Below are 16369 nucleotides of genomic sequence, written 5' to 3'. Positions count from 1 at the left end.
GGAATGGAAAAAAGGATAGCTCTGCTGGAAAGCTGTGTCTCTGGGGTCAGGAACTGTAGTAATAAAGCAAGATTTGCCAAAAGTCAGGCTGGACGCAAGCTCATGAAGGAGGTTAAGATACCTAGCAAGGGATACTCTAGTACCAGAAATATATGTAGACAAGAGAAGTGGGGCCTATGATACAACGAGTATGGGTTTCATGTTTCAGAGCTCTTCGTCTCACACTTTAGAAGAAAACAAGCCAATGCTCCTAGAAAGTGTTCTCCTACAGGCTAATTTGTTCATTTTGGCTCTTATCACTCTAGGTAGATGTTTTGCCCTTCAATCCAAAGAAATGGAGGTTACAAAAGGAGGCTAACTGACTGAGGGACTCCTAAGCTCACACGTTATGTTCCATCCTAGGGAACTCTCTTCAGTGAGAGCTTTCAATTGTTTGAATTTCCCTCAAGGGAATGGTACTTCTTACACAAAGTCCAGATGGTTCTCCTGCTCCGTTGTATCTTTAATCAACGGCAAGGTAAAAAAAGGTGATCTAGGGTTAAAGCACAGAGGTCAGAAGATCCGTTTTTCAGTTCTAGTTCTACAGTGTACTTCCTCAGCAGTCTTGAATGAGAACCCAAATGGGTCCCACCATTTCTGCCTTTAAAGTGACCATTAAATCTCTCGGTGGCAAGAGGGAGCCTATTCTTCTCTGCTCTCCTTTCTTGTATTTACCCATTTGCAAAATCTGAGTAATGGCCTCTCTTTGGCAGCCATGGGCTTGGGCAACATTCATCTATATCTTGCAGACAAAATGCCTGCCCCCCCTTCCATGGTACCCCAGTGCCTCAAAGCCTGTGATATGAAAAACACTTCCGTGAGGTAGGACACTCTTCTTATCCCTGATTATGGAGAGGATGCGAAATGCAGAGAAGGTTGGTGATAGTGAGGTCCCCCCTAAGTCAACCTGCAATGAATGGTGCTATTTCCCAAAAAAGTGAACCCCCAGTGTCCAAGCCATGGGATTGTCTCTCACGAATATGACTGTTTCTCAGAAGCCCTAAAAGCAGGCAAATCTTTGGGTTTTCATCCACAAGGCTCATGCAGCCCTCCACTATTGTTGTCAACAGCTTTCCTCACTTGCTCAGCTGTGAGCATAAACAACTGCTGAGAGCACTTCGGCGCTGCGTTGCATCCATCAGAGCATAAAGATCTCCTGGTCCCAGATAAGATCCTTCCACAAGAAGCTAAGAAGAGCTCTTCCTTCAAACAGTGTGATAAGATCCTTTGTTAATTTCCGCCTTTTGCAGTTTCATTTATAACCTGCTACAATTTTTCCAAAAGCTTCTGCTATCAAAGGCATTCATTGTCTGAAATAAAATAACGATCTCAGTCTTACCCTGTACTATTCCTACAACCTGCATAGAGCTATAGAAAAAAGTCACATAACTGAGCCATTGAATAAGTATTACCATAATTTTTCTGGCACAAAGGAGAGTTGCCAAACACAAAGGAGAATGAGGCAGATTTGACTCCAATTTCCTTGCAGGGTCACTCCCCAGCAATGTATACCACAGAATGGAGACATGGCAGAGCAGGAAGAATGAAACCCAATAAGCCTGTACCTCAGCAAGACCCACAACTGGCAGTCACGTGAATCTCAATGCTGTAATGTCATGCTTTTACTCAGGCCACGCTGGGAACAGGCTAGCCACAAAACACCTCCAGCGTGGAAGATACGTAACCACATTCATAGCTGGGTCCAAAAGAAAAAGCTCAGAGGTGTGACTGGTGCACCAGGCTGCGTAGATGCATGCACTTCTAAATAGACACAGTTAGATTCTAGCGTTGGGTGAATCCTTTGAAAGAAAGAAAGGGCAAATCTTTGCACTGAATCCAATTGTATTGTCCCACATCCCTTCCTGGAATGTGCTTTTAACCGCGTGCAACTTTACGGTTTTCTTCTCGTCCACAATCAGAAAAGAAACACCTACAACAAATTTAGGTATCCTTCCTTCATAACCCTTTCAAGCAAGACAGAATCAAGAAAGATGAGAAAGGAAGCACTGGGTAATATTTTCTAGAAAAAAACCTAGCACCAAGGACAAAAATATATGCATTGATGATTCACCAGCATACACAAACTATTGGATACTGATCTGAACTCGCACTCAAAATCTGTGTTGTGCAATTCCTCATGAAGTCATATTGGCAAATTCTCTCAGCAAAGTCATGTCTTGCACAGATGTAGCAGAAAGAAACTGTCCAGCAGAGGCAAAAACTACAGATTCTTAGAGTGGAACTACAAACTCCTAGAGTGGAACGGTTGTTGCATGTTTATCTCGTTCTTACATTCTTTTTCTTAATAACCATTCCTAGTCAAAATCAGGGAAAGAATACTGGCCTAAGTGGACTTTTCCCTTTCCCAAAGCATTCAAACACATGCCCATAATACTGACCTTTAAGAATAACCGCTTAAGTTCTGTTGCAGACCTATATAGGTCAAGGCTGGAAGTAAATTTATGTCACTGGGAAGCCTTCTTTACAGCTACAGCAAAAAAATATGTAATCAGATAATCCCTCACCTGTGACGGCAAGCTTGAAGGTCAGTTTCTGGCCAGCAGCTTCGCAGGTGTACTCCCCAGCATCTTTCTTCTCCACCTGACCCACCACCAGACGACGCGATTTGCCCTCCGACTCCACCTTGAACTTCTTGCTCGAGGTGATCAGTTTCCCCTCCTTGTACCATTTCACATCGGTCTTCTCCTGGGCCACCTCGCAGCTCAGCGTGGCGTTTTCTGATGGTGCAGCTTTCACCTCTTTCAGCACCTTCTCCTTGTTGATAAATGCATCTTCTGCCTCTGAAATAGGGAAATATTAGGGAAAAATAGTAAGTAACATTGTTTTGCAGTTCTTTTTATCACGTAGAGCAATGCACCCACAAAATATAGTCCATATAATTGTCATACCTCTCTGACTAGTCTTCAAGAACAGCTCAACCACCTGATTTTCAAATTTCTTATAATGAAGACAAAGATAAATTTCCCTCTTTGTGTCTTTATGACATTTCTACACCCCATATTTGGAATTAGTCAAATATAGCACAATTATGAGTTTCCACCTTTGCTGTCACATTACTTACAAGAATTTACCAGCATCTTGGTATTTTAGATTAAGACTGGGTGTTGTTCAGAAAATATCTTGTAACTCAATCCCAAAGCAATGACAAAGATGCAGTTCTTAACATGGAAAAGTACTTGGCCTAAATTATACATAAAACTGGCGTATAAAATTTGAAGTAGACTTTTCTTTCCTTGGAAATCTCTAATTTTTCAGAGAACTGGCTGTAGGGAATCTTCTCTCAATACTTAACACAAGCAACAAGAATGAAGTGTTTAAAGTCGCTTTCTTCCACAGTACCACTTAGAACCTCCATCTCAACAAGTGGAGCTGGCATCAAAAGGATATCATGTGCAATTAGTAGTTAGGCATATGCATTGAAAAGATTCAGTTGTCACCTTGCTAAGTAGGACTGACTGATAAATTGCATCTTTTACCAATTACTTAACGGTTGTTTTATCTGGTTCTCCTTTTACCAACAACTGGGGTGGTCACTGTTAGCTTTTATATTAGTGTAGATTTCAGATGTGGGAAGACAAATAGACCCCAAATAAACAGGCTCCTACTTTTTTCCACTGATTTACCCTAAGAAATAACTGCACAAGAAGTGTAAAATATTTCTGGTCTGCCTAAATGATGGACACCACATAGCAACAACTACCCAGCATTTAGCATAGGCTGCCTTTACCTGTTTGGGTCCCAGGTATGTACGTGAGTGTTGAAGTCTGTGATTTCATCGCTACAGAAGCACAAGCTCCAAAGATAAACCCTGGACTAGCAAGTGTATGGGGTTGCCATTGCCCTTCAGTTGCAGTGCAAGCATGGAAGATAATTCATCCACCCAGCTTCAGGCATCCGGGTTACCTGGTTAAGGTGAGCTGGGAGGCTCTTGGCTCTCCCTGGCAGTCATGGTGAACCCCTTCTGTACCCTGTGCTACTGCCTTCCTACCCCCAGTCATGCTCTGCAACCTCCTACTGCCGTCTTTTCTCCTCCTTGATGATTTTCTGCTCTGCATACCATCTCTGCCATGTCTGTACTCTGAGCAGAAGCAGCTGCCTGGGAGGGAAAGGACTAGGGGTAAGTTCAGGACAGGTTCCTGCACTGCTGACCGTGGCACTACCTGCAATCCTGGGAGCCACATCATAGGATTGCCATCAATATTGCACAGTCTGTGGAAAGTGAGGGGTCCTGCAGGGAGCTAGCCAAAGCAGGAACCGAGCTTATACGCTCTAAATTTGAGCTCCTCTGTTTGTGCTGGCTGTAGGAGGGGTGTAAGGAGGTGTCGCTGTCATTAAGGTGTCATTAACAAGGCAACATACATGACCTATACTGGGTGATGCGAAAATCCTCAAACGCACACGTCAGCCCACTTGCAGATTAAGCAGCATTTTGGTATCTAAAAAGAGCTCAAGAACACACCATGGTTTGCATTCAAAATAGGTTGCGAAAATATAAACATTTCAGCTTCCATCTGCAACTTGGACTGTGAATACGCAGGGTGCACTAAACAAATGAGTTACAAAGCAGGCTGTGTAAATGGGTGTGTATTTAAAAGGACAAGTTAGCAGAGCAGGAATATTCCAGATGGTTTACTCACTTGTCCTCTGCATTCTTGCCCTTTAATATAAAACATTTTTATAGTGATAGAAAATGTCACCAAATCTTTTAATCAGCTTACAAAGTGATTTACACTAGCCAGTAATTTGCCTCAGAAACATATTTTAAAGTTAAACAAGTATTCTTGATACATATGAAACTGAAGAAAACCATTTTCAGGACACAGATTTGGCCCACTTCAAATGGTCTCAGATTGTGTCAGGTGAGGTTTAGAGTGGGTATTAGGAAAAATTTCTTTACTAAAAGAGTGGTGAAGCACTGGAACAGGCTACCCAGGGAGGTGGTGGAGTCACCAGCACTGGAGGGGTTCAAGGAACATGTGGATGTGGCACTGCGGGACATGGTTTAGTGGGCATGGTGGTGTTGGGTTGATGGCTGGACCTGATGATCTTAAAGGTCTTTTCCAACCTTAATGATTCTGTGAAATAAGGATTTCACTGTATACCATGATTCTTGAAATAATGAGATTGCAGAATCAGCTCTTTTGGCTGCACATCTAGCTCAGTCCCAAGGTGTGCAGCACCTGGTTCTGTTAATATTAAGCCAAAAAGCCATAGCTGCATCCCAATACTGAGCATCTAACCTTCAAGCTGTCCTTAAATAGGGAAGGTTTTGTGCTACCAGTGGAGCCCTGGAGCACACAAATCCTGAAAACTTTCTGAGTGCAATGGTAACAGGATAAATTAAGACCCAGAAAGCCGCTGCATTTCGGGATAATCTAGTAAGATGAGGATTTCTGCAGCAGAAGAGCCAACTACTCAGAGTACTCATAATCCCTCCTGACTTTCACACTAGATCATTTTCCAGGGAGTGTTGGACTTGCATGTCATGTTACAGTTGTACACATGAGAAATACAGCAACGGTAGCTAGGTGAGCACCCTCCTTTTAGGACAGAGGGGGAAAGGTATTACGTTACCCTGTGCAGCCGTGAAGTCATCCGGTTTGAAAGAGAACTGAAAAACTTTGGTTTCTGAGGCAGACAGCTAAGAATAGCCCTCAGCTGGAGAAATTCAAGTGTGAAAGCACTAAATTTCTGTGTTTTCTGAATACACCTCCGCAGTAATGTATGAACTGGTTTCAGCAGCCGAGCATGAACTTGTTTTATACCAATGGTCTTTCTATAAATGCCCATGTTGCATTTTCTCTGAAAGGTGCCTCTCAAATCTAGCCTTACTGTAATCCATCCTTCACTGAAACTAGCAGTTCCCTGAGACAAAAGCATGAGCTACACAATTAATGAAAAAGAGACAAAGTGCCCCAACTCACACCCTGTGTACCCTGGGGAGAGTGGGGACACATAACAGCTGATGGCTTCCAACGTGTGCTATGGGGAGCAGCAAAGCTTTATGCTATAGCAGCAGTTGCACATTGCACACAGAAGATGGAGGGAGCAGGGTGCCCCAAGACAGAGGGAGAGCAGCAAAGACTGCAACCTTTACAAGGGAACAGCACTCAAGCTATGCCCTGCAAGGACTTCAGGTCTCCAGCATGGCTGCGAGCAGGAAAGTCAATAGACTCCCAACGCAGTTGCTCTTCTACATAGCTGATAAAATGCCAGACCTCTGCCAGCATTATGGTCCCAGTGTGTTTGATGCCGTAAGAAAGCAGAGGAAAAAATAGATTCCCTGTTCTGACCAGCTCAGAATATGAGACAAGAATAGGAGTCGGCAGTGTGTCCAGGTGGCCAAGAAGGCCAACGGCATCCTGGCCTGTATCAGAAACAGTGTGGCCAGCAGGAGCAGGGAGGGGATCGTGCCCCTGTACTCGGGGCTGGTGAGGCACCACCTCGAATGCTGTGTTCAGTTTTGGGCCCCTCACTCCAAGAAGGACATTGAGGTGCTGGAGTGTGTCCAGAGAAGGGCAACAAAGCTGGTGAGGGGTCTGGAGCACAAGTCTGATGAGGAGCGGCTGAGGGAGCTGGGGTTGTTCAGTCTGGAGAAGAGGAGGCTGAGTGGAGACCTCATCGCTCTCTACAACTACCTGAAAGGGGGTTGTGGTGAGGTGGGTGTTGGCCTCTTCTCCCAAGTGACTAGTGACAGGACAAGAGGAAATGGCCTCAAATTGCACCAGGGGAAGTTTAGACTGGATATTAGAAAAAATTTCTTTACTGAGAGAGTGGTGAGACACTGGAACAGGCTGCCCAGGGAGGTGGTGGCGTCACCATCGCTGGAAGTGTTCAAGGAACGTGTGGATGTGGCATTGTGGGACATGGTTTAGTGGGCATGGTGGTGTTGGTTGATGGTTGGACTTGATGATCTTACAGGTCTTTTCCAACCTTAATGGTTCTGTGATTCTGTGAACTGTAACATTAACAGAGAAGCATTTGGCTGCAAAGATAGCAGAGTGCTATGAATACGAACGAAACAAAACCAAACCCTTTCTTATCCAGCTCAGAAATGACCACTGAGAATGTAGCTGACATGCCCACAGCTGCCTGGAGCCTGAGATAAAATTTACTGGACCTCTTGCAAAATGTACTGAGATCAAAGAAATCTCTAGTGTAGTCAGAGTGAACGAACAGCCTCAGTAGTAAATCCTCAGACTCCTAATCATGTTGTTAAGGAGAAAAATGCAAATATAAATAAACATTCCTGGACCCATGACTGGTCATTATAGATGTAGAAATCGCAATGAACAGTCATCACCTTTGGATTCAGCAGATCACAGATATGTGCAGTGCAGGTGATACAAAATTTTTAGGACAATACACAACCATCAACTCTCAAACATTCTCAATGCAGCCACAATAAAATAGGGATCTTGTAAACGCTACTGTTTAGCTATCGCTTGGTAGACAAGTATTTGCAATTGGGTATCCAATGACAGGTGAAAGAAGTGGTAGGGGAAGAGCTGGATGAAAGGTTGTTAAATACAAATCATAATTCAAGTTGCACATATCTGTATCCATTTCTGTTTGTCATCCACAAAAGTTTCATGGTGCCTGGAGTTATGAGGCTGTGCTCACCTATGTGTTTGCACAGCCAGGCTGCGGAATAATTGAAGTAATTCTCTGTTCTGGGAGGGAAGACATTATGTAGAGAAAAGATGAAACAAAGAGGGAAGAAAACAGGGACTTTCATGGATGAATAGCAATAACAAGAGGAGGAATACAAATACTGATGATGAAATTGGAAGAGGTGCTTTAGCACAGTGCCTGCTAATGAAAACTCTTGGATTCACTATCTGAGCCTCAGGATATGCACAGGGAGTGAGGAAGTGATATCAGGATACCTACACCTAACCAGTAGATCTACCCAGTCCTACACAACCTCACTGCAATGGTAGCTTAGACCAACATCAGAAAGTACTTTAAGAGCATTTCTAATATTTTGACAGAGAAAACCAGAGAAAACACCCAGACACAAAGAAGCAGCAATGAAATATGTCTCCCACCTGTGACGACAATCTTGAAGGTCAGTTTCTGGCCAGCAGCCTCGCAGGTGTACTCCCCAGCATCTTTCTTCTCCACCTGACCCACCACCAGATGACGCGATCTGCCCTCCGACTCCACCTTGAACTTCTTGCTCGAGGTGATCAGTTTCCCCTCCTTGTACCATTTCACATCGGTCTTCTCCTGGGCCACCTCGCAGCTCAGCGAGGCGTTTTCTGATAGTGCAGCTTTCACCTCCTTCTGCACCTTCTCCTTGTTTGTAAACACAACTTCTGGCACTGTAAGAAAGCCACAATAGTCACAGACACAGCTTTTTGCAGTTGTCTTCTCCAACGCTTAATCATGTTCCCCCTATTTCACTATACTTGCCCCTCACAGGTAGTATCACGACGGCTCATTAAGACAAAAAAGCACCTTCATCTCTATTTCGCTGATAGCAGGTGAACAGGGGTATGAGAATTCTGGGATAAATTAAAAAACCTCATAATTTGAGCACAGATTCGAACCTGGGACTTAGAGCATCAACATGCACTAGCTGAACCCTCCTCCCTCTTCTTTCTTTTTCTCTTCCTATGTCTCTCCAAGCTTCCAGTGAGGGAACAGCCCTCGTATACTCATATCCAGGAACCATTGCTCTTTTTCTGCCTATTTGGGCCACTCAAATTCAGTCATTCTCCACCTAATCAGAGCTCTTCAAACACCTTCCCCTTCCCTTTTATCTACCCCTGCACCTCTGCTATGGCCTCACATTATGTGATTCTGCAGGAGTTTTTCTGCAGACGCACCATCTAATCGTGAGAGGTGCAGAAGTTATCATCCTTGCCCAACATTTTTTTGTGGTTACAACTAGTTGTGGATGCAAAAGTGTGTGTATAAAAATGTTGCTATGACAGTTGGCTGAAAATCTAGTTCTATGGCTGAAATATTTCATCCCAGAGAGGCTGCGAGATGATCCTCCAAATGCAAGATACTATCCAAAATGGAATATTCCTTTATCTTTAGCATTTCTAGCATTTTCTCACCTCTGACTTTAACTCGGAATGTTATTCTGTCATCCTTCGTTTCACAGGTATAGCTCCCTTGGTCTTGCTGTGTCACCTTCTTGATGATGAGCTTGCGGTGTGTCCCCTGGGCGATGACTGTTGTCCTCTGGTCCTGCTTCACCTCGGTTTGATCCTTCTTCCATATCACGGCTCCGCTCGCAGCTGACACCTCACACACCAGCTCAAGATTTTCCGAAGGACTGACTGATATTTCTGGAGTTGTTTCGGGCTTGTTGACAAAATTAACAGCTTCATCTGAAAAGAAAAAGAGAAAGCAGTTTATGCTTTGATTCAGGCTTATCAGAACAAAGTCAAGATACGGTAATTACTGATCATTATTTCATTTCTAGTCACACTTGGGTGATCAAGTTTCACCTCTGGAGGTGTGAATGTACATATGTGTGCATGGTACTACTGCAGTGTAACTATGATAGAGTGTTAACAGTTACGGCAGTAAACTGTGGTTATGAGTCAGAAAAGGCCCTCCTGAGATACAGCAGCGTTATCTGTACCGGGAAACTCACTGTCCAAGTTTTAAACCACCCAGAGAGTTAGTACGTAATGGTGTCCAGTTTGGGAGCTGGGTATTGATGAATCCTTTATACTATATCAGCCTGTTAGGTCTGCACCGTGGCATTAATACTAGCCTTAAGTTGTAGACAGACGTGAATCTATGCCTACCTGGATTCATAACAAAAATCCAGCTAACTGTTATGCATCCATTTTCTTCCCCCCTTTCAGAAGTCAGGCATGAAAGCTCTTACAGAGCACAGATGTGGTGGTTTCTATTACCAGAGCTGTATGTGCACAGAGCCACGAGCAGAACCTGGCCCAACATCATGAGACCATAAAGCCTGACGAGTGCTTTAATTCACAGCTCCTGTCTCATCACACTCATGAACATTGATGTTTGACTTTCTGACAGATGGTGCAAACTCCTTCTCTGATCTTCAGATAATTGCTCTTAGTTACAGTGCAATCACGTTCATCTCTCTTACATTCTTCTGGAACTTTTAAATCAAGCTGAGATGCCCTCAAGTTGCTGACACTTTAATCACCACTCCTTGTTTCTCATTTCAAGCAAGCTCTAGGGATTATGTATTGATGCCTGAGCCCCAAACAGCTTTGAAAAGATCTAAGAAGTCTCTGAAAATCTTGTTAGAAGTGATGAGGAGCATTCTTTTACGTGTTTCTCAGCTAATTCCTGCAGCCCCATGTTCAAGTGATGAGTCCCACTGGACTAATTCTCCCCCAGACCAGATCAGGGTACATATGAGATAATCTCATTGATAAGATATTCTCCAACTTCAAGAGGACTAAGTTAATATGTGAGCCAATAGTGACACATCTTTCTGCTGAAACTGATCTTCACAGTAGGGAACTCACAACTGCTCACAACTCATATAACTCAAGCGGTAGATGTTCCTGCACTGATGGTCAAACATTGGAGCAGGCTGCCCAGGGAGGTGGTGGAGTCATCACCACTGGAGGTGTTCAAAAAACTTGTAGATGTGGCACTGCAGGACATGGTTTAGTGGGCATGGTGGTGGTGAGTTGATGGTTGGACTTGATGATCTTAAGTGTCTTTTCCAACCTTAATGATTCTGTGTGATATCTCAGTTCAAATGCTGCTGACTGCAGAGATCGGTGGCCACACGTATGAGCTGTGAGCAGACACAGGCACCTTGCGTGTAAAATGGGAGCAAACCTATCCAACACACCCTGTCCCTAAGCTAACGAGCAATATTTGATGAGCGTGTCATGTATTTCATACCCTTCATTCCATCAAGCCAGCCCTTGCCCGAAGAGCAAGTTGATGGCTGTCGGTTATAACCAACCTTAGCTTAGTATTGCATTTCTTTTAGCAGCAACTGTTGCTTTCAGTCACTGAGTATCCCAAGGACAATTACCATGCTACACCCGTGCCAGGCACATCTGTGGCATCAGAGAACAAATATTTCATTAAAAATTGTAATCATTAGGACTGGTCTAATTTTAAAAAATTAGATGACAAAGGAAGGATAGTCACTCCAGAGTCCTGCAGTTCAAGGTTATTGGGTTAACTTGTTACCGTAAAGACAGATTACTTCCCTGCCCTAAGACCATCCCCTAACTATGTAGTGCTTCTTAGGACTCTGAAAACTTTTTATGGTGACGTGTGAAACAAGGTGGAAGTTGCCCTAGCTAAGGTTTTGTTAATAGGCTGTAACTCAATCCTTGTTCGTCAAAAGGCTCATGGAGATACAGTTACTTAGCAGATACCAACTTTCTTTGCCTGAGCCATGTGTTGTTTTGTCACAGGAGTTACAAGCGAAGTTCACCTAAGCTACACATGATCAAAAAGTTAGGTATCCAGTCTCAGGTAATCATGCAGGCTTCCTCTGTACTTGACGTTCAAACAAAGGCAGCTCCACAACTTTTTAAATCTGTCTTAGATAGCTCTCACCAGACAGTATAAATCAGATGGTATAAATTGCCTTTTGGGGGGTACCTTTCACTCTGCATCAGTCAGTTCAGGTAGAGCCTGGTTGGCTCTTTTAGACCGATTTTTTAATATGTAAAGTCAGGGACTATGAATTACACTCAAAGTGAAATTGCGTAATGTTGGATTCTCAACCAAAGAGAACTGGAGGCAGGCTGCAGCATCAAGACCTGAGCAAACACTGGTTAGAAACTAGCAGCAGTCCCTCTAGCTCAGTAAATCCTGTAGCAATCCCTTAAGTCCAGTGCTGTGCCAGATTGATCAGCTCTGCTGATTTTAGTTAGCTGATGGACAGCATCATAGTAACATGGAGGTACCGTTACAGGTGACAAGCACTCAGCTGTTACTTCTTTTAAATTGCATTGTACTGCAGGATGTGGACACACCATAAGAAGCTTTCAGTAGAGTTTCAATTTGTAACTTAGGACTGGGTTAAAAATTAGGCTCAAGACATAAGCCAGAAAACCACTTTTAGAAGAAAGGTTCCCACCAGGCTATGCAAACTGAACCAGCTGAATTTCACAGATACTGAATTTCACAGATAAATTCCTGTGTCATTTTATACTCTGGTTCTATCCTGGACTGGAACGCATCAGTGACAAGCATTTCTCTCCTGAGCTTGACCTGACAGCCACGTGCTTTAGCATGTGCCTTATGCTGATGGGCATGTGCCATGAACTAACAGCTTCCCTTACAGTACTGCAGGGAGATCTCTCAGAGATCACAGTGTCCTTTGGGCACAGCAGGAGACGCTTAACTCTCAGAATCAGGAGTTAAACTTGTCAAAGGAGGGCACAGGGCTTTCACAGTAAGACTTTAGGACCACCTTGGTCAGGAGGTTCAAAGACAATGTACATGCTGAGGCAATCCCTGAGCTAAAAGAATAAAGGCCAGTTGTGGCTCTCAGCCTGTTCAACCAGTGGGGTGTTTGAGTCATGACTCCAACCCCAGTAAAAGCTTGTGCTGACTTGATTACGTAACAGCATCGTTATTGGTCCATATTGTGGATTTGCACAGTGATCACAATAGGGATCAGAGTCTCTGAAACAGGACTGTGCAACCTTGGCCCAAAAACCAGGCAATCTACAAGGTAAGGCAAGTATAATGAACCAAGTCCTGAGTTTCCAACACAGACTCTGATCCCATACTTGCATCATGAACTTACCTGAGACTTTTAAATCAAAAACAAGAGTGTCATCCCCAATTTTGCATGTGTATGTTCCTTCATCTTCTTTCGTTACAGCTGAAGCCACAAGCTTATGCAATTTTCCTTTATCTTCCATGGTGAATTTCTTGCTGGCCGCGATTTCTTTGCCATCTTTATACCACTTAACCATGATGTTGGCCTCAGAGGTCTCGGAAACAAATTCAGCCTGTTTTCCAGAGACAGCCCTGATAACTCCTCCAGTTTTCTCTTTGTTTATAAAGTTTGCAAGTGCTGAAACAAAACATAGATACACAACGCTGGTAAAGAATTGTGTGGACATCAGTAGATATATACAACACTCACATCTACATTAAGTATTAATTTATCATAAGATCAAATATGCATGTTTAATTATGGACCTAATTACTAGATTCTAATGCAGAAGCAGCCAAATTTCCAGCCTTTATAAACCATATACTTGATTATCATATGTCCAAAAACCAGAGCACATATACAACACAGGAGGCTGAGTCTAGGGAATAGGAAGCCCTAGGCAATAGGGCTTTAAGAAAATATCTGGGAGCAGTGATGAAAGAAATGAAACAAACAAACTGGAGGGAAAGCAATGAAGGTTATTCAATCATTGTATTGTAACCACCCGGCAAATAAATTGACTCTAGAAGAGGTTAAAATGTAATCTAGATAAATTACATTCAAAATCTATACAGATATCAAAAGGGACTGAAATAAAAAGAAATTTACTCCTGGAAATTAACTGGAGCATAGAAGATAAACAATAAATCTGGCACCATATTAACATGTAATGGAATAATTGAGTCACAAATTGCCTCAAAGCAAAGATTCAAAAACCCACTAATATCATAGCTAAAAATGTGAGCCTAAAACCACAGTCCCATCTTTCTCTAGATAATGAAATTAATTTTCAAGCATCTTCTTAATATATTATTTTAAAACAACACTCACAATCAAGTCACTTTGTTGGGACTGTGCAGCTACTAAAATCAAAGCCTTGATTATGTATGCATTTTTTCCTTAATTTCAAGAACATGCTTGCGCAATACAAATTAGCAACTCTGTGCAGAATGCGTGGCAAAAGCAGTTATCAGCTCTCACTGCTGATACTGTAACAAGCAGTTACAGCCCATGGTCTGGACCAGCTAAGCATGACTCTCAGACTTTCACTCCAAAGGGGTTATTATCAGTACTACGTCCTGGTGCAACACATAGGGGTTCTCCTTTAGCTCAAAGACTCTGCCCACAAAGATGGATTTTGCATTTAGTTTCCTTGCTTTTAAGTACATTAGATTTCTCCAAGTCTGTGGTAGTGCCTTTAATTACAGACAAGTATTTGGTAGGGAACCAATATTCACCGGCTTGTACAGTGGCAGAGTCTGGAGACCTAAAAATGAAGAGTGAATTGACTTGCCAAGCAGTAGACAGGTAAGAAAGAAAAAGAAAACCACAGTCCCAAATATCCCCCAATCTAAGACTAAGAAATACCCAACGAGCAAATAAACAGGGGAAGGGAAGGGAAGGGAAGGATGTTGCAAGGGAAGGGAAGGGAAGGATGTTGCAAGGGAAGGGAAGGGAAGGATGTTGCAAGGGAAGGGAAGGATGTTGGACTTGATGATCTTAAAGGTCTTTTCCAACCTAAATGATTCTACGATTCTATGACGTGATGGTGCAGCCAAGGGCCTCTCCAGTTCTGCTCCTGAAGGGACTGCGTTCAATCACCAGCTTCTGGCAGGGACAGGAGCTTGCATTTGACCTCTCCAGGTCCCTACCAGCCCTGTTTTCTAGGGTTTACTAAGTCTGCTTATTAGAAGCAATATCTATGGGTAAAGAAGTCATACCAGAAGCATTTGAACCAGGGAAAATCTCCTTTTTTATTGTTTTTTCTTGGGGCCTCTGTTTCCACTTGTTTCTCTAATGACTCCTCCCTTCAGCAGGACAACACCGCAGTCCCTCTCCTCTACCCAACCACCTATGCCCATGAAGGCTGCAGGGACCAAACACTGCAGAGACCTCTACTTCTCCACCAGCATTACTGGAACTCAGTCCACAGGTTAAAAGGTTTGGGAGGCAGAAGAGGGAGATGGGTTCATTCATGCACCTTCCACTTCCTTAGAAAACCAGAGTGAAAAACACAACAACGGCAGTCTGAAGTAGACTTCTGAGATGTCCTGTTTCGACGCAGGGGGTCATGTGTCAGAGGATGCCCGGCACGTGAAGTCTCATGGCAGTGGAGGGACTGCAGTGATAAATGGCAAGTGCATTTTCTAACGGGGCTTTTTTGGGCAGGAGGCCCAGTGAGTGACACACCTCTGGCTGTGGCTCGGCACGGTGGCATCTCGGCAGCCACGTGATGCCCATGTGCCAGACACAGCTGACCTGCACATAAAATGATGCACCAGCTAGCTGTGTCTGATTTATAAGAGGAAGAGCTAAAAGGTGGTGATGCTGAAAGGTAAAATACTAGGACAGCGCTTGCGAGCCTCATCCTACAAGGATGAGATATATCAAAGCTGATTCTCCAGGAATCAAGCTACAAACAGCAGATGTTTAAGTTTCAGCCTGTCAACACAGATTTTAAAATAATAGCATTGATTATTCATCTGATAGTCACATTACAGTGAAAAGCACATGGAAACTCCCATCAGCCAATTCAATTATATCTGTGGGTAGATCTGACAGTGTGAAAAATTATGCTAAAGAGGGAGGGAGGGAGGGAGGGAGGGAGAGAGAGAGAGAGAAGAAAACCAAAATTAAGAACAGGTGCCAAGCGTAGACAGCACATTCTTCCCTCCATAAACGTAGTCACATTTTTTTAACCATTTTTTCAGCTCTCTTCGTGCCTCTTTTGAGTTTGCTCTTTGAGAATAACCAAGCAAGCAAGTAGTCAAATGCAAAACACATACATTACTCTGTGGCTTTGTTGTTTCTACAGACACCAAAGAGGGCGAGAAGCCAGAAGAATAAGATGATTAAGCACCTCATATGTACTCAGTGTAGAAACAGTGTGATCATTGCTGGGAAGAAGGTGAGGGGAGAGTTACGGGACAGAACACAGAAATCAAATGGCTTTACAAAGTGAACTTGCCAGTTCAAAGCAAAATAGCTACAGACCTCACCTCAGATGACGTCTGACAACAGGCTGGATTGCTTTGGAGTCAGGTTTTATACTCTGAACCTCAGGAGACATCTAGATGATACCCATGAGGAATGATCTGGGGATACACTGGGGCTTTTCAGCGAAAACCTGGTGCCATTCAAGACAGAGGAAACTCTCCTATGAACTAGTTCATGAAAGCTTGCACAGATGGGAAGGCTTCTAAGAGGGAGGCTTAATGCTGTTGGTTTCAGGGTAAAGGTTCCAGACTCCATGCCTTGCTCTGGGAGTGGATGTGCCCACCAGCTAGGTAGCAGGCAATCAGGAGGGAAGGGACTGCCATGAAAACATTAACAGCCGAAAAATGGGGCAGCTATAAACCAGTACTGGTTCAAATTTAACAGGAAATATTAAAAGAAAATGACATTTTGCTGTTTGTTCTCGACAGCCCTCCACCT

General features: G+C 43.4%; 1 protein-coding gene across 1 annotated transcript in view; it reads right to left on the bottom strand.

Annotated features, from left to right (window-relative positions):
• The window catches only part of OBSCN (obscurin, cytoskeletal calmodulin and titin-interacting RhoGEF), a 194316-nt gene that overhangs the window by 150221 nt on the left and 27726 nt on the right, over positions 1 to 16369 (bottom strand). The window contains 4 exon segments of the mRNA XM_059818275.1: positions 2565 to 2840; positions 8112 to 8387; positions 9132 to 9407; positions 12800 to 13072. Coding sequence (XP_059674258.1) covers positions 2565 to 2840; positions 8112 to 8387; positions 9132 to 9407; positions 12800 to 13072 — 1101 coding nt within the window.

The sequence above is a fragment of the Gavia stellata genome, chromosome 6 (genome assembly GCF_030936135.1).
Source record: "Gavia stellata isolate bGavSte3 chromosome 6, bGavSte3.hap2, whole genome shotgun sequence".
Classification (NCBI taxonomy): domain Eukaryota; kingdom Metazoa; phylum Chordata; class Aves; order Gaviiformes; family Gaviidae; genus Gavia; species Gavia stellata.
Note: the sequence above shows the minus strand (reverse complement) of the source record. Positions and strands in the feature narration are given on the sequence as shown.